A 19,111-nucleotide genomic window follows, 5' to 3' on the forward strand; every position below is an offset into this window, starting at 1 on the left:
AAAAACATCCCCACAGCATGATGCTGCCACCACCATGCTTCACCGAAAGGGATGGTGCCAGGTTTCCTCCAGACGTGACGCTTGATATTCAGGCCAAAGAGTTCAATCTTGGTTTCATCAGACCAGAGAATCTTGTTTCTCATGGTCTGAGAATGTTTAGGTGCCTTTTGGCAAACTCCAAGCGGGCTGTCATGTGCCCTTTACTGAGGAGTGGCTTCCATTTGGCCACTCTACCATAAAGGCCTGATTGGTGGAGTGCTGCAGAGATGGTTTTCCTTCTGGAAGGTTCTCCCATCTCCACAGAGGACCTCTAGAGCTCTCTCTAGAGCTCTCCCCCGATTGCTCAGTTTGGCCGGGCGGGCCAACTCTAGGAAGAGTGTTGTTGGTTCTAAACTTCCATTTAAGAATGATGGAGGCCACTGTGTTCTTGAGGACCTTCAATACTGCAGAAATATTTTTGTATCCTTTCCCAGATCTGTGCCTCGACACAATCCTGTCTCGGAACTCTACGGACAATTCCTTCGACCTCATGGCTTGGTTTTTGCTCTGACATGCGCTGTCAACTGTAGGACCTTATATAGAAAGGTGTGTGCCTTTTCAAATCATGTCCAATCAATTTAATTTAATCAAGTTGTAGAAACATCTCAAGGATGATGGAAACAGGATGCACCTGAGCTCAATTTCAAGTCTCATCGCAAACTGCCTGAATACTTATGTAAATAAGATATGTTTTTTACTTTTAATAAATGTGAAAAAATTTCTAAAAACCTGTTTTCGCATCCTCAATATGGGGTATTGTGTGTGGATTGCTAAGGGAAAACATTTTTTTAGAATAAAAGTCATGGGTTCTGAATATTTTCCAAAGGCACTGTACACTAAATGATATATGTGTGAAATTAGTTTTGATTTAGAATGGACCATGACCATGCACCTGTCTCAGAACTGGGGCAGGAGGAAAAATACATGTCATCTCTACACTTAAAAAACATGGTTCATTTTAATGCCACTCCTGTTGTAAAGCGAAGCTATGTGCTTCACATTAGGAAAGTTAAGAAATAAATATAGTAAGCCTATCCTATAGAAAGCTGATGGGATCCTCTTTTTAATAGTGGCTATCAAAACTCTTTTCTCGCGCAATTGCATAGCCTATAGAAATGTTGCGTAACCTGGGCTCATGGGCTCTCATGAAGTGTTTGATTTGATTTTCGATTACATTTGCATCGATGCCAGAGTGATTAGAGGGACAATAGAGTGCTGAGTACCAGGCAGTTAGCAAGTTTGGTAGGTTACTAATGACCATCAGCAGCATCAGAGCTTGAAGTGTAGTTACCCTGATTAAACAGTCACATGGAATTTGAATGCGGTCATGACTCGTGACTGCCGGTGTGGCGGAAATACGGTCACCGTAACAGCCCTAGTCACTGTATTAGACTAAGCATATGTGATTTGATGATGTTGAATTGTTGAAGTTGAAATGGTGCTGGTGGAGGCACACCAAAGGTGTGGTTGAATTTATTCTGCCAGTGTCTTCTTATTGTCTCGGCTTTAGGCCAATATATCACAGTCGCAAGGCATATGAACTAACAAGTTATAGAGCAAACAACGCAATTATCACAACACATTGGTTGTAATATATGTCTTTTTTTCCCCTGGTTTGGCTTCCCCAGTGATTTTACCTACACACACACACACACCGATACTGCAATCCTCTCACATCTCACTCATTACAGGATTTGGATCAGTGTTTTATTTAGTTACAGGGAAAGCACTACACTTCTCTCAACACTATCAGCTAGAAAACCATCAAAAGAATCATCATCTGCTCTGGGAATGTATTATATTTATGTATATATCATGATGTTTATTGCATGTGCTTCTGGTCAATTGTTTTTTAATGGGATTTGTTTTATTACTGCTAGTGTAATAGTCACACCATAACCATTCTCACTGAAAGTTGAAAGTCAGTTAATTCATTAGGATATAAATGTTTATTCTGGCTGTATCAAACATTTGACAAATAAATAAATCAGTGTATTGGTGTCTCACCCGTCTCTTGAGAGGGCCCAGGCGAGATGATTTTACATCAGGCGCCTGGTAGGACAGCCAGAGTCCTGTGGCCACATGCATGACGAAGCAGATTGAGTCCCCATACTTAATCTCTGCCATCCCCATGCCCTCGATGTCCCGCTTTGGACTCGACTCCAGCTTTTCCTGGAGGGAAGGAAGGATCCAAACACATCAACATATCACACTCTGTTTTAATGAAACTTTGATGAAAGTCTCCAAGTCAGGCTCCAGACAATGTATGCAGTTTTATTCAAATCACACATTTGATTATGCAAAGTGTTGAGGGAACTTGATCTATGAAAAGCAATTTAAAAGATGCTGACAGATCTGTATCAGGCTGGTCAAGGACTGGAGGAGCACTGACATCTCTATATAACATTACACACGCCAGGATGTCTAGGTTAATAGAGAGGCAGACGGAGGAAGAGACAAGAAGAGGAGATACAGTGCGTATAGACTAGATCACTGTGACAGAGGATGGCCACAGGCAAGCTCCCATGAATCCCTATAGATTTGTTTCCCCATTAAGAACGGACACAATAGAAAAGGTATGAAATGTAAAGTGTATTAAGCCTATGATAAACTGCCTCAGTAATATGGTGGGTTACACCATGCTGTTGATCCATAAGGAGGAGTTCACTAATTGCTCCCAATCACTGGCAACGTCTAAAACACCCGTGCCAAGATTAGACTTAAAATACCCTTGTCCTGGTTGGTATGGCACCGCAAGTCGATACATTTTCTAGAGCAACTTTGTGATCGAGAGACAGTCTGAGGTGTGTGTGTGTTTGTACGTCCGTGCGCGCGCGTACGTGTATGCCTGCATGTGTGTGTGTGTGTGTGTGTGTATGCCTGCGTGTGTGTGTGTGTGTGTGTGAGAGAGATATAGCTGGTCCTGAGCGCTGACCTTGGAGGCTCTGAAGCAGAAGGCGGTGGAGGAAGTGTCAGACTTCTCCCGGTCCTGCAGCACCACCCCCCTCTCCTCCGTCAGGGACAGGTAGTGCCCCGTGGTGAGGTGGCGGAGACGGAAGGGCTGACCCCAGCGAATGTGACTCCCGCTCCAGCTGTCCAGGGGCACAGAGACGTGCATGCACGCACACACACACACACACACACACACACACACACACACACACACACACACACACACACACACACACACACACACACACACACACACACACATCAAGAACAACAACCTACGAGCCCCTAGAAGTATTATATCCCCTAATTAGATTGTGTACACATGATGAACTAGCAGCCAGACTAGCTGTTAATTAGCTGGCATCATGTCATGTGCATAGATAATTACTAAATGGCTGAAAACACCTAAATAATTAGGCATGTAATACCAATTTTTATGACTAGACATTGCCTAGTTGCTTACATCAAAACAAAACAGTGTCAAAACCATAGCAGATTAAACATGGATGACAAATTCCAGATCTGACAGTGCAGGGCATATCTGAGAGGAAAGACACTGATATTGAATCTTTCAAATACTTTACAAATGGTTGGTGTCAAAAAGCATCATGAAACATCAAAGTGAGTCGGAGCAGAGGAAGGCGGGGAGGGAGATGTAGAAAACTTAGAGAAGATGGAGGGAATAAAAAGAGCTGAACTCACCTGATTCTGAGAGGCTCCAGCCTCCACAGAGACCTGGCCTTGGCTCCTGCATTCCCCGTCTCATAGTTCACTATCCTGGGGGCACGAGAGGTGCATGAAAAGTCTGGATCACTGCAATGTTTAAATACGGCCACAGGCTCATAATGGTCTCAAGGTCATGTTTTATGACTTCAGCAGGATTCCATCTCTGACTGCTTTATTCCCTTCTGTCACAGTGATATCAGGTCAGAGGAAGGAAGGCTCAGAATGGGACCTCAGATGAACCTTAATATTTACCCTCCCGGCAACAGCGCACATCCTTCATCCAGGACACCCATGTAACCAACGGAGACCGAGAGCAACACTGTCTATTAATGATGTGGGTTCCGGAGATAAAAAAGGATCTTTCATGGTCCTTGTTGACTGTTTGGACTATGTTTGATGGATCTTCATGAAAATGTAAGGTCTTAAGAAAATGCTCCCTTTCAAGGACTAAGCGGAAAGCCAAGGCTGACAACCAATATTTATTCAGCGGCATATTATTGCCACACACAAACAGTGAGCTATAAATATACAGTGTGACTGGGAGGAAGATGAAGAGTCCTTCACATGTCTTCGGCGCCTGGCGATGTTTATACGGACAAGAGCACTGTCTCCCCGACCCCCATGTGCCATTTCCCTCTGCTACCTTGCTGGCTGTCATCACTAGCGCTGTGTGACTATAGAAAGCAAGGCAGACATTTTTCTGTGCTTCTCTCAGACCCAGCTTCACACTGAGTAGTGACAGACCCAGCGTCAGCCAGGTCAGCCAGACAAATTAGCCTGATTTGATTTTAGGCCACTTTCACAACAGACTAAGGGGAAAAGTAATTTCTTAGTCTTTTTAGCCGTTTCCCAGCTGTAGGTCTCACCTCTGTTGCTCATCACTCTGGTCAGACCCTGGGATGGTCAAAACCTCATCATGACCGTGGAACAGACGCAACACATGGCCACCCAGCAGGTAACCTTTAGGAGGATGGATTAACAGCACCTTTAATTGATACCCACAACATTTCAAACAACATTATAAGCCAGTGACGCTAAATGAACCGTTGGACCTACCCTCCTCCACGTTGCTGCCGGAACAGGTGGGGTGGACGTTCCACAGAGTCTGCATGAAGGACGCGTCCACCTGGATGTTGCCATTGGAGATGGACAGGTGCTGGTGAAGACAGAGGAACATTATGTTACACACACTATCAATAACTACAGTATGGGACACACTACCAGTAGGCCTATACTACAGGGCCTATGTCAAATACCCAGTTTGATTCAAGGAATTGGGCCAGGCGACAACTCAAGAGGTTTGTCTATGCATGCATTGGAGGGCGTGATAGGAAGGCTGTTATCGCTGCAGTAGATTTAGAATCATTCATCAAACTGGAGAGAGGCCGGTACTGGAGAGTGTACAGGACTGCGAATGGACTCAGGAATCTGCCAGTTTGTAGGGTTCTGGGTTTGTGTGTGCGTGCGTGCGCGCGTGCGCCAGACACTTGGGGAACTCTCCACCTCCCTCCTCCATTACTGGACCTGGAGGTGCTGTAGGCTTGGTTAGAGGGAGCATCTCACTGGTGACAGCAGAGCCCGGAGCCGTGGCAGTAACAGTAACATGATAGTGGGACTCTGGCTTAGCGAGGGCTGCCATATCCCTGCTGAAGGCCCATAAACATGGGCTTGGCTGGGCTGGCTGTTGTCACACTCTCCCTGCGTCATGCTGGAGATGTTTTCCAGGCCCAGCATGCTAAGGCGCTGAGGCCCACACAGTGGGAATAACACAGGGGTGTCTGGGTCTGGGAGATGCTCATAGATGGGCCTGAAGAGGAACAGGGGAGCAGGGCTGGCCAGGCTGCACAGTGTAGGGAAGGAGGGATAGGGGACAGAGTAAGGTAGGGTACAGTAGCTGTTCAGTTTGACAGTGTTGCTCTCTCCATCCCAGCTCTACATGTGTGGCCTTCCCCTGCTCTTTCTTAGCTTCCTATCCCAAATCTCTGGTCTGCTTTAATGGACAGATTGAACTGTGTGGGAGGGAGACACCTTGAGTCCAAGAACACGATCTACAATCTTTGGCTAACCTACAGGATTGAATGGCATTATGGCTCTGTTCAATGGGGATGGACACTTTAAATAGCCTATAATATGTATTATTCTTAATGAGACGTTTATAGAGTGAGGGTGTACTCACAAGGTATCGTTCTGATGACACGCTGACAAGGATGAGGTCATCTCCGATGCGTACCTTCTCGCCCTCTGACCTCTGTTTGGAAGCAGGATGGATGGTCCACCAACAGGCTTCACCTGCAGGAGCACAGAGAAACACTGGTGGGGTCACATGCCTGCATAATGTTATTTATAAATCTATGATCTACATCAGTGGTTCTCAATTGGTTTTGCCTCAGGGCCCAAATTGAACCAGGTTGTCTCAGTCGAAACCCAATATTCGCATCCCAATTTTTGGGGGCTAAATGCAATCTGGAAAGTTCAACCAAAATCAACCAAATCCGCAAACTGCGCTGCTATGTTCCATATTAAAAATACTGTTATTGAAGAAAAATAGTTCAGAGATTAAATTATAAAAAATGTAGGTTCATTATAATTTCTCCACAGTTTTTTTTGCCTGGTTTTAGTTGTTTAAGTTCAAACGAGTATTTTGCATAAAAAAAACAAAATATATACACTGAACAAAAATATAAACACAACATGTAAAGTGTTGGTCCCATGTGTCATGAGCTGAAATAAAAAAATACGTAAAATGTTCCATATGCCAAGATAACCCATCCACCTGACATATCAAGAATGAATGATCATTACACAGGTGCACCTGGTGCTGGGGACAATAAAAGGCCACTCTAATATGTGCAGTCTTGTCATGCAACACAATGCCACAAACATCTCAAGTTTTGAGGGAGCATGCAAATGGAATGTTGACTGCAGGAATGTCCAACAGAGCTGTTGCCAGAGAACTGAATGTTCATTTCTTTATCATAAGCCACCAACGTCGTTGTAGAGAATTTGGCAGGATGTCCAACCGGCCTCAACTGTGTAACCACGCAAGCACCGGTTTCAACTGTACCGGGCAGATGGCAGAAAGCGTGTATGGCATCGTCTGGGCGAGTGGTTTGCTGATGCCAAACGTTGTGAACAGAGTGCCCCATGGTAGTGGTGGGGTAATGGTATGGGCAAGCATAAGCTTGTACATATTATTGAGTGCAATTTGAATTCACAGAGATACCGTGATGAAATCCTGGAGGCCCATTGTCGTGCCATTCATCCCCCGCCATCACATCATGTTTCAGCATGATAATGCACGGCCCCATGTCGCAAGGATCTGTACACAACTCCTGGAAGCTGAAAATGTCCCAGTTCTTCCGTGGCCTGCATACTCACCAGACATGTCACCCATTGAGCATGTTTGGGGTGCTCTTGATTGATGTGTACGACAGCGTGTTTCCCGTTCCCGCCAATATTTTGCAACTTCGCATAGCCATTGAAGAGAAGTGGGACAACATTCCACAATCAACAGCCTGATCAACTCTATGCGAAGGTGATGTGTCACACTGCATGAGGCAAATGGTGGTCACATCAGATACTGGCTGGTTTTCTGATCCACACCCCTACCTTTTTTTTTAAGGTATCTCTGACCAACATATGCATATCTGTATTCCCAGTCATGTGAAATCCATATATTAGGGCCTAATTCATTTATTTCAATTGACTGATATCCTTATATGAACTGCAACTCAGTAAAATCATTGAAACTGTTGCATGTTGCGTTTATATTTTTGTTCAGCGTACATACACAGATGGTTGAGCTACACAGAAAGTTGAACCTGTAACTACTGTTTGGGGATAGATGACAACAGTGAAAGCAACACACACATGCGAGCACAGCATAGACACGTAATTACATTTAAGACACACAAATGTATTCACACAAACTCTAATATACTGTAAGCCCACTCACACTTAACATACAAGCACCATAGCAACCAGCCTTCCAATAGGTGGAGAGCCAGACCATCTTTTACATCTCTATGAGACAAATGAGCTGCGCCTCGACATTGTGACAAAGAGCCAATCGAAGACATTTATTTTAGTCTGCTAGGAATGTTTTCAGGGGAGATCTCCTAGGGAATAAATAACTGAAATCTCTGCAAATGTGGTACATTTCCTACAATATAGGAAACCATAAATCCCTCTTTTCATGCAGTGCTTAAGAGAATCTGAAATGAATACTGGGGCAGGTCAAATCCTACATGAGTCGAAGTCCCAGTCAGAACTCCAGCTATGAGTGACTGTGTGCCAGTGACCCTAGAGCCAGACAGAGGAGGTTTTACCTGTTGAGTCCTGCTGCAGCCCCACATCAAATGACAACTTATCCGTCTGTGACCTTGAAGTCTTCAAACAGGTCAGATACTGCAATGTATAGATACACATCAAAGCAACATGAAAACGATGATCAAGAGAGTCACACAACTCTGCTGTAGCGTTCAGAACTGGAACAAATATCAGTACGACATATGTAACAAATATTCCTATCAAATGTTATAAAACAGTAACTATGAAATAGTAACACATGGAATAATGACAAAACAGTCCCCGGTCCTTGGGTATCGTATGAGAGTGTGCGTGCAGTGCAGTCTCACCATAGCGCTAAAGGAGTGCCTCAGGAGGATGGCGTGTCCATAAAGAAGTGTTCTGTGTCCACCGCCCTGAGCCGCCTGTGGAGACAGCACAACACCCATCACACAGCAGACACACTATAAGACAGGATGTCCCCCCGTGACCTCTCTGTCTCTCCCTTTCACTCCCTCTCTCACTTTCTCTCTCTCTCTCTCACGTATCTCTCCATCTGCATCACAGTTAGAGAACTAAGACTGTGATGACTTCACACAAGGCAGGGGGCCACAGACTGACCCAGCCTGCCCCCTCTCAGCCTGTCCTCTCCTCTCTGACGACGGTCCTGAAGTCCACAACACAACACTGAACGCATGCAGTCAGACATGTCACAAAGGGGATACGCCTGCCTCCTGTATCTATGGAGAAGAATACAGATCATCGTCAGACGGCTGCAGGTAAAAAGGAAGGGGGGGTGAGAAAGAGAGAGCTCTCTGCCTCTAATGCGTTGGTAACAAAGACCTTGTGTTACAGTAAGAAGGGTCTGGTTTGTGACAGAAAGCACTAGGAGAGAAAAGACAAGGTTCCACTGCGGTTTCACAGCAGTTCGAGGAGATGGGTAGGGGAAAGAGTGATGTGAGGTCACTACTTGGGCTCTGCTTGCAAACCTGTCCCTTCGTTCTGCAGGCAACCATGTGTTACTCACCTTTCTTATGAGCCTCTGTGGAGCAGTAAGACAAGAGAAAGTTACATTACTGAGAAGGGTATGTAAGTTAAAAAAAAATGTATGAGTTCGCCTGTGTCATTTTAACCAAACACACCACCCTCTATCTGTGCTGCTTTTGCTAGACAATAGCCTCCAGTTCAATGCAGTTGCCATGGATTATCAGACTGCAGCAGTGCCAGCACAATGTCAGGCTGTTCAGGCTTCCTGAGGGATAGTTTAATGTGCATCGGGCATATCCAGCTGCATTCAACCCAACACAATCTGAGAGAACTAGACCAGCTCTAAACACAACACTTATCCTAACCTCACACCATCCACAGCTGTGTCAGCCTCAGATTCCTCTGTCCCTGGCGTCCCTGGCCCAGAAGGGGAAAGGCTATTTGATCAAAGGCGGGGGGGAAACGATCTCCCCCCCAGCTGTTGCCGGGAGATGACATGCTGACATCAATTGAGAAAGCGTGACCTTTAGCAGCACGTCACCCCCCTGCGTTTATCCAGCAGCCACCAGGGTGACAGCAATGGGGTTTCTCTCAAAGGTGGCACTGAAATACCAGTGCACACGTCGCCCTGCCAGAGGGTATCAGCTTCACCCTGCCTTACCCTGCCTCACCCTGGGCACTTCAGTCACTGACTCCGACAGTTTGACCTTAGATCCTTAGCCCAGTAAACAAAGTTATGAAATCACAAGTATGTTCACTGCTCTATTTGGACACGTTAGAGGAACTTCACACCGAATTCCATTTGGGGTCACTAGCTGAAACGGAGCTAAATGGATGTTTGATAGCTTACTTCTGCAACGGTTTTCTGAGCCTTGTGTGTTCACTGTTCACAATATCTATAACTCCTCAAACAACACAAATATTAGTCCGAAATACCATTACTAAGAACCTATTCCACTTTAAGGAATCCCTGCCTATTAGTAGAGACCAGCTGAATACGGTATATCAATAAGTTATTTATTCTGTAAGTCAATACCCTCCACTGTTGCTCATCTGCTCAATGACAGAATATTGATTACAGAATCGTGACACATTCAACTACTATTTTCCCTTCGTGGTGTTTCCTCCATTGACACTTCAGAGCAGGAACAGAGGAATGTAGAGGGTTAGTGAAAAGAGGTGCATATGAGGAGAGAGAATTTACGGAGATGTAACCCAGTGTTCAAATGTTTTCTCCAGACCAGGTCTGAATCAGTCTCCACAGCATTCCTTAGACAGAGGACAATAGTGCATCAAGGAGAAACAGTGATTAAAGGTCTTCCCTCTGGTTATATTGAACTGGTCTAGCAGATCATGTTAAATGAAGTTACTACACAAGTGTAGATGCAAGGGGGTTAAGAGTGGCACGTAGAAAGCAGCTTAGCTATTGCAAACAAGCAGTTTCACTTGAAAACGTCTCACTAAGCTTTAAGGGCACATTAAGCGCTCATGAAGGCCCAGTCTGCCTGTGCTTTGCTCTTGCCAAAGGGCTTTTCCAGTTCACACAGCTGTGATGGAACCAATCAGGCTTGATTTTTAATTCCCCATCATTTGGAGTCCAGTGTGGTCGCTAAGCTACAGCATTGACAAGTCCATTTATCTTTGAACTCAACTCAAAGAGTATGAAGCTCCACAGCTCAAATTATGGAAATTCTTTCTATCATTAGCAGTTTGGCAAGGCAACAATGAGTTGGGGTTGCTTCACTTCCCAAATATAATAACTCTTTTTTTTAATCCTTCTAAATGTCAGTGTATTTATTTCTAGTCATAATTCATGTAATGTAGCTCACTATTGTATGCCTGAAGTTAGGTGCAGAATTTGTGAACAGGTAAGGATTTGTTGGTAATATTCAGCGATTCTGGACTTACTTCTAAATCCCCTAAGGAAGGACTGAAGACTGACATTCATCTGATGTTAATCCAGGAGAGGTGTAGCATGTTCTCTTTGGCCGGAAGAAATGTGAGCAGTAACTGTTGAGCAAGACCATTTGTATGGCAAGTCTATACCCGGTTCCATTTGTCTTTGTCATGTTGCTAAGTGCTGTGGCACAATCGACTCACTTCTTTAAATAAATCCATAATGTCATTAGTCATTTCAACAGCATACGCATTCATGTTTGCATATAAAAACACACTAGCTTTCTGTGGGGGGGGATCTATTTGCTTTTCCTGAAGGGACTATCGTAACCCTAGGATACATTTCCAATGAAAATGGGAGAGCAAGCTGCTAGCATGACTAAACAGCCATGCGCTAGAGAGGTGACAGGAGAGGAGAATGGAATGAATGGTGAACATACCCATCGGTCCTTTACTCGAGGCTAACAGGTGGAGAGATGAGCAGAACACAATGGATGAACATAGCAGTAGTAAACAGTACAGCTCTGTTACAGCTGATTAATGAAAACCAAAAGCAAAATGTTTGCAAAGAACAGCACAGTTTTAACAGAATTTATTGTACCAATTAAGATCACTGTATCAGAAATGCTTTAATTATCTGTCTATTAAAATAAATGAGAAAACAACTGACCACAGAGGAATGAGATGGGAAATGATCTAGTAATTATACTTCTTGGATCACTCTACTGATACAATATACTCTTATCACTAAAATACAACGTCCTGCAACTGGTAATGAACTACCGAAAGACCAGAGGCACACTGAAACAAATTCTTTATAGTCATTTCAGAAAGATACAGAAGTAAGATCAGTAAAACACTGCAACCTGGAAAAGTGCCACATCATACCAAAATGGATGAGAAATTAGCATATTTTCATATCTACCCCCCATCCTTCCTCCGAAACATTAAACATGACATTTTAGGACAAGCAGCGTTTAGGTTTCTCCCTGCAAGAGGAGCATGGCGAAAGAAGCATGGTAATGCTGTGTTTCTGTAGGGCTGCCTTGTAATCACAATGTCCCAAACACATGACTGTGGACTAAGGAAATAGGTCTTTCATCCTTTGTACTTACTATAACTGCCTGTTCAGAGAAGATAGGGAGGTAGTGTAGAGACCTGCTTCGACTACAAATACATTAGCTGCAGTACATACACATATGAACTTGCTCAACAATGTCCATATGTAGGTCCATTCAATGAGATTGCTCCATTACCTCAGGTGTGTGTATGCAACAGTGACTCTGTCATCTGGACTTGTTTGCTTCTCTGTGCCTGGTGTATAAAAGGTAATTACAGTGCAATTCTGCTTTATAATGGTAATTATACTGTAGTTTTGAGAGCTTTTCTTTTCAGCCTCATTGTTAATCAAATGGTCAACCTCCCAGCACAGGGCAGAAACACTTCCGGAAAGCTGCAGCAAAGAGGTACTTTGCCTCTTGACGACTTTCATCCACATTACAATTCATGGAGGGCTCAACCTCCCAGCGCCCAGGTCTCCAGGCCAATGTAACATTACAATTCATGGAGGGCTCAACCTCCCAGCGCCCACGTCTCCAGGCCAATGTAACATTACAATTCATGGAGGGCTCAACCTCCCAGCGCCCAGGTCTCCAGGCCAATGTAACATTACAATTCATGGAGGGCTCAACCTCCCAGCGCCCAGGTCTCCAGGCCAATGTAACATTACAATTCATGGAGGGCTCAACCTCCCAGCGCCCAGGTCTCCAGGCCAATGTAATAGGCCAATTCCTCTCATTTATCTCTCTCAAAGAGAAAAAGTGTTCGAACATAAAACTGAGGCAACTCCAGTCACCGTAATAAACAATTACATAACATGACCCTGAAATCCTGAAATGAATCAAATGGAAAATGTGAAAGGGGATGTTCAGTAGTTTCCCGTTGGGCAGAGAGCACTCTGTGAAAATACTCCTCTCTGCTGTCTGCCCTGGGGTAGGAGTGTGTGTATAGATGCTGTGGTAGAGGGACAGTACTCACCCCTTCACTGTTCTGGCCAGTCTTAGCCAGCATCTCCTGCAGGGCCCGCACAGAAAGAGACTGCTCCAGCACAAAGTTGCAGATGCATAGGTCTGGAGGGACATACTGGAAGAGACAGGAGGAGGGTGATCAGGGTTAGGGTTGTATGCAGTGGTTCCCAAACCTTTTATAGTCCCGTACCCCTTCAAACATTTAACCTCCAGCTGCGTACCCCCTCTAGCACCAGGATCAGCGCACTCTCAAATGTTGTTTTTTGCCATCATTGCAAGCCTGCCACACACACTATACATTTAAGAATGAGTGTGAGTTTTTGTCACGACCCGGATCGTGGGAAGTGACAAAGAGCTCTTATAGGACCAGGGCACAAATAATATAATAATAATAAATAAATAATTTTGCTCTTTATTTAGCCATCTTACATAGAAAACTTTATTTGTTCATCGAAATTGTGAATAACTCACCACAGGTTAATGAGAAGGTTGTGCTTGAAAGGATGCACAAAACTCTGCAATGTTGGGTTGTATTGGAGAGAGTCTCAGTCTTAAATCATTTTCCACGCACAGTCTGTGCCTGTATTTAGTTTTCATGCTAGTGAGGACCGAGAATCCACTCTCACATAGGTAAGTGGTTGCAATGGGCATCAGTGGCTTAACAGCGCGACTAGCCAAGGAAGGATACTCTGAGCGCAGCCCAATCCAGAAATCTGGCAGCAGCTTCTGATTAAATTCAATTTTCACAGAACCGCTTGTTGCAATTTCGATGAGGCTCTCTTGTTCAGATATCGGTAAGTGGACTGGAGGCAGGGCAAGAAAGGGATAACGAATCCAGTTGTTTGTGTCATCTGTTTCGGGGGAAAGTACCTGTGTAATTGCCCACCCAGATCACTCAGGTGCTTCGCTATATCACATTTGACATTGTTCGTAAGCTTGAATTCATTTGCACACAAAAAAATCATACAATGATGGAAAGACCTGTGTGTTGTCCATGTTAATGCAGACAGAAAAGAGCTCCAACTTCTTAATCATAGCCTCAATTTTGTCCCGCACATTGAATATAGTTGCGGAGAGTCCTTGTAATCCAAAATTCTGATCATTCAGGTGAGAAAAAACATCACCCAGACAGGCCAGTCGTGTGAGAAACTCATCATGCAAGCGGTCAGACAAGTGAAAATTATGGTCAGTAAAGAAAACTTTAAACTCGTCTCTCAATTTTAAAAAACGTGTCAATGCATTGCCCCTTGATAACCAGCGCACTTCTGTATGTTGTAAAAGCGTTACATGGTCGCTGCCCATATCATTGCATAGTGCAGAAAATACACGAGAGTTCAGGGGCCTTACTTTAACAAAGTTAACCATTTTCACTGTAGTGTCCAAATGTCTTTCAAGCTGTCAGGCATTCCCTTGGCAGCATTCCCTTAGCCTCTTGGTGGATGCTGCAGTGTACCCAAGTGGCGTCCAGAGCAACTCCTTGCACGCGCGCTACAACTCCACCATGTCTCCCTGTCATGGCTTTTGCGCCATCAGTACAGACACCAACACATCTTGACCATCAAAGTCCATTAGATGTCGCAAAGCTGTCCAGTACTTTAAAAATATCCTCTCCTGTTGTCCTGGTTTCCAGAAGAGGATGTCTTCCTTAATTGGCCCCTCATAAACGTAACGGACATATACCAGGAGCTGTGCCAGGTCCGCCACGTCTGTTGACTCATCCAGCTGTAACGCATAAAATTCACTGCCTTGTATGTGAAGCAGTAATTGTTTCAAAACATCTCCTGCCATGTCACTGATGCATCGTGAAACAGTGTTGTTTGATGAAGACATTGTATCGTTTTTTTTGGTCTTTTCCCACAGCCATATCCGCGGCAGCAGGAAGAATTAAGTCCACAATAGTATGGGGCTTGCCTGTCCTAGCCACTCGGTAGCTCACCATATAAGACGCTTCTAGCCCCTTCTTATTAATGGTATCTGTTGCTTTCATACCCCTTACTACTCGAAAGTCGTCCAAATTCTTTCTCAAAAAACTCCTGTGGCTTATTTTTCAAATTGGCATGTTTCTAAATGTTTGCGCAAGAGTGAAGGTTTCATCGAGTTATGAGAGAGTACTTTTGCACATATAACACACCGTGGCTGAGGAAAGGCACTACTCCCAATATAAGTGAACCCCAAATCAATGTAGTTCTCATCATATTTGCTTTTGGCAGTGAAACGAGGCTACTCAGGTGAGAGAAAAAAAACTCACCCAAATCTATAGCCCCGTTGGAAAATATAAATGTACTGTTTGAAAATGTGAAGAGAAAAAAGGGTATTTTATTTTTTTCAATGTGAATCACATTTTTATTTGGCGTACCCCCGACGGCATTGCACATACCCCTGTTTGGGAATACCCACAGTAGACAATATGCAATTACAAGTGAGTATTTCAAACTGTGTTGAAAAGGCTAAAATATGAAATGTAAACCCAGAATAAGGCTTCTTATTGGTCACTAGAGAAGTAAACCCAGAATAAGGCTTCTTATTGGTCACTAGAGAAGTAAACCCAGAATAAGGCTTCTTATTGGTCACTAGAGAAGTAAACCCAGAATAAGGCTTCTTATTGGTCACTAGAGAAGTAAACCCAGAATAAGGCTTCTTATTGGTCACTAGAGAAGTAAACCCAGAATAAGGCTTCTTATTGGTCACTAGAGAAGTAAACCCAGAATAAGGCTTCTTATTGGTCACTAGAGAAGCCCGGTCCTCAGATTGTTTAGTCACAGACTGACAGAGTGTGTTGTTCACTCAGCATATTTGTCCATAACATCCATGACTGATAATCATAACAACCATCAATCACAAAACACCAGAGATTGATTGCACTTGAAAACCAATTTGGGATGACTGTTCCACATTCCTTTAGCACTGCAGAGTGAGAGGAATGCAATAACACAGATGTTGTTGAAAACCTCAAATCAATCTTATTTGATAGGGGAAAAGCTTACAGTCATTTGTTTGCTGCTCCTAAAAACATTATGGAGTCCAGTCAACCCAGGCTGCTCTACGTGATGCAACTTTTCAACTAAAGTTTTCATTTAAAATGAAAGGTAAAGTTTATACATGACTAATTCGACCAAGGGTAGCGTTAGCTACTGATAAAAAACAAATGTATCCACTGATCAAGGGCCAAATTCCAAATGATTACAGCCAGGCTTGGGGTTAATTCCATTTCAATTCCAGTCAATTGAGGAAGTACACTGACATTCAAATTCCAATTATCTTCAATGCTTTTCAATTAGGAAAATGTGGAATTGGAATGTGGTTTACTTTCTGAATTGACTGGATGTGACCCCAACCCTGATTACAGCCAGTACCTATAGCAGTGGTGTTTGTGGATCTTGGTCAAACTAGAGCTCACACTTACAGAGAGTGTATGAATCTGTGAGACAGAGCACAGTGGGACAGAGAGAGGGACTGCAGCACCCATCCCTTCTCCATACAGGACAGGGCAGCAGTCTGACAGAATGAGGCAGAGAGAGAGAGAGATACTTAGTGACCTGTACCGCTACAAGATAAATGAAGCACACCAAAAACACACTGTCCTCCTTTTTAGGTAGCAAGATGTAAAACTTGGCTAAACTAGTTCACCTTGTTAGAGGTAAATCTAACTTTAAATTGGAACTTCAGACAACTTATTTCTGCTCTGCTGTGAGCCTACCTGCTTGCACCACTCAGGTAAAACAAAGTCAATATGTGAAAAAATCTAGAGCTGTATCGATGCAGCTATCTGTTCTCTAGGCATTTCAATGATGCACATTTAAATCATGGTGGAGTATAGATCCAGAGAGCTTGACCACCGGCGGCAGGACAGTGGATTTACGCCAGCAAAACAGAAACGACATGATTTGTAGTGACTCGTAGTAACGCAGGGGTCGGCAATAGACGAGTGATTATTTTTGGCCCCCCAAAGTGATTAGTAAATAAATAAATAAATAATAATAATAATCATCATCATCATCATCATCGGGGGGGGGGGGAATACAGCCCCAAAAAATAAAACATTTTGGTAATCTGTTCCCAAGTATTCCCACAATATATATTTTTTTAAATACAGTATGTGATCGTGTCTCAATGTAATCAAGGTATGTAATTATAGTAATTTTCAAATACAAATCTCTTTTTGGGTCTAGGTGTGGTCAATTTGCAGTGTACAAATTAATATAATTATTTTCCAGCCCCCCGACCATTCACGCCGACAAATATCGTCCTGTGGCTGAATCTAGTTCAGCCCCTGCCGTACCGGAAGCCAAGTGTCTCTCTCAGGGCAGCCTCTAGCATCAGCTTCAGAAATGTCAAAGATACTGTATGTCAAAATGGCTTAAAGTAATGTCCCCCGACTTCACTTTAATGACCTATCATGATGCAGGTAATTTTGAGATAACCACCATTTTATAGTCAACACACACACACACACACACACACACACACACACACACACACACACACACAGAAGCACAAACTTCCATTTGATCGGCACCCAGAGCCCTCTATGCAAGCTGTTTTCTAGAAATACCTATTCTGATCCACTCCTTCTTGGCATGCTGTTGGGGAAACACAATACGGGGTAGCAGGGAGGAATCTGCTCCGACAATACCTCCACACCCTGGTTTCCCTAGGTAAATAACAGGCGACCTCTGACACCAGAGTGGAGCGGTCTGGTAATGAGAAGGATGTTGGGGCTCTGGGGGCGTAGGCCTGTGTGTCCTCAATCAGAGAGGGCATATCACGAAGACAGCTTTACAGCAGCTTGTCTACACACTGCTCTCTTGTTTATGGCCCATGCTGTGGGAGGGGAGCAACTAAACTGGGCTTCCCATCTTCTCTGGGAGGAGGTCTAAAGGGTTACACACCTCTTTCACTTTGATGACCCCAAAGAGATGACCTATCAATATACCTCCTTCGTGTTCACTATAATGCATGGGTGGGAAAACTTTTTGGCTCGAGGGCCACATCGGGATTTCGAAATTAAATAGAGGGCCGCACAGATTTTTGGGGGACTGACTTGTTGTGAAAATCTATTTGCGGGTCAGAAATTGGGCAGTTATTTGAAAATATAGACCTTCAGGACTGGCCAGGAGTTTTTTTACTCAAACCTCCCTCGGGTCGGATTGAATAGGCTGTAGTTTGCCCACCCCGGGCATAATGGCAGAGCACATCCTGTGCATTAGAGTAGTTGGCTGAATCATCATCATCTCATCTAAATGTTGATTGACCATCTCATTTATTAAACATTGACTTTACAGTACAGACGTGTATTGTTGATTTTGAGCTGGGGGGCTTCAGCTCTCAGGTGGTCCTACCATGGGATAGCTGACAGGGAAGAGCAGCTAGCCATAAATCACAATCAACTGCTTATTCATTGGCTGATTGATGTCACAGTTTAAAGTGGCAATTAGCAGTTGAAACAATAACAACTGTTTTGGTAAAAAGAGGAGGAATGGGGCAGGCTTGCTCATAAATTGCAGATAGTTGTTGCCACATCAACTAGGATTAGGGGGCAGGGCAATTTGTGACTTGTTTTGGTAATCAGTGGCTGTATTGGAGGGGGAGTGGTTTCACCTCTGCTAGGCAATCAGTATTAGTACTTCAGTCTCCCCTGGTTTCTCAGCGGCAGCTGTAAACGGTGGTCGTGTCAGTGGCTCCATACCATGCTCTCACTGATATCATTTATTTTCTTAAGTAGCTTTGGCAACTATGTGTTTTTTCTATACCTGTTGGTGCTTCTCCCTGTAGGCTTTACAGACACTCCCCACCCCTTGGCTGCAACCCTTCTAATTTAGTGTACCCTGCATGCACAACCCATGTGGAATTCTGGGTCTCTGGCAGCGTTTGGAACTGACGATCTGCGGTCAAGAATGCAGAGTTCATCTCAGCCCATGTTGCCCTTCAGTCCTCTGACTTTTTGGCCCTGACGGAGACCTGGTCACCCCAGAGAACACTGCTACTCCAGCTGATCTCTCGTCATCTGACTACTTTTTCTCTCATAGTCCAAGAGCATCTGGTAGTTGAGGTGGTGGCACAGGGCTACTAATTTCTCTTAAATAGAGATTTTCTCCCTCTCTCATGCTTTCACTGTCACTTGTCCACTCATGCTCAACATTGTTGTCATCTATCGCCCAGGTGCCTCGACACGTTGATAAGCTAATTTCATGACGATG

General features: G+C 44.1%; 1 protein-coding gene across 1 annotated transcript in view; it reads right to left on the reverse strand.

Moving 5' to 3' along the window:
* Positions 1-19,111, reverse strand: part of LOC115162368 (ryanodine receptor 3) — a 163,443-nt gene that overhangs the window by 105,808 nt on the left and 38,524 nt on the right. The window contains exons 3-12 of the mRNA XM_029713600.1: positions 12,925-13,029; positions 11,328-11,348; positions 8,355-8,429; positions 8,046-8,124; positions 5,894-6,006; positions 4,774-4,873; positions 4,584-4,677; positions 3,694-3,768; positions 2,975-3,131; positions 2,047-2,211 (exon numbers count right to left, since the gene is read on the reverse strand). Coding sequence (XP_029569460.1) covers positions 2,047-2,211; positions 2,975-3,131; positions 3,694-3,768; positions 4,584-4,677; positions 4,774-4,873; positions 5,894-6,006; positions 8,046-8,124; positions 8,355-8,429; positions 11,328-11,348; positions 12,925-13,029 — 984 coding nt within the window. The remainder of the gene's footprint in view (positions 1-2,046; positions 2,212-2,974; positions 3,132-3,693; positions 3,769-4,583; positions 4,678-4,773; positions 4,874-5,893; positions 6,007-8,045; positions 8,125-8,354; positions 8,430-11,327; positions 11,349-12,924; positions 13,030-19,111) is intronic.

The sequence above is a fragment of the Salmo trutta genome, chromosome 25, assembly GCF_901001165.1.
Source record: "Salmo trutta chromosome 25, fSalTru1.1, whole genome shotgun sequence".
Taxonomy (NCBI): Eukaryota; Metazoa; Chordata; class Actinopteri; order Salmoniformes; family Salmonidae; genus Salmo; species Salmo trutta.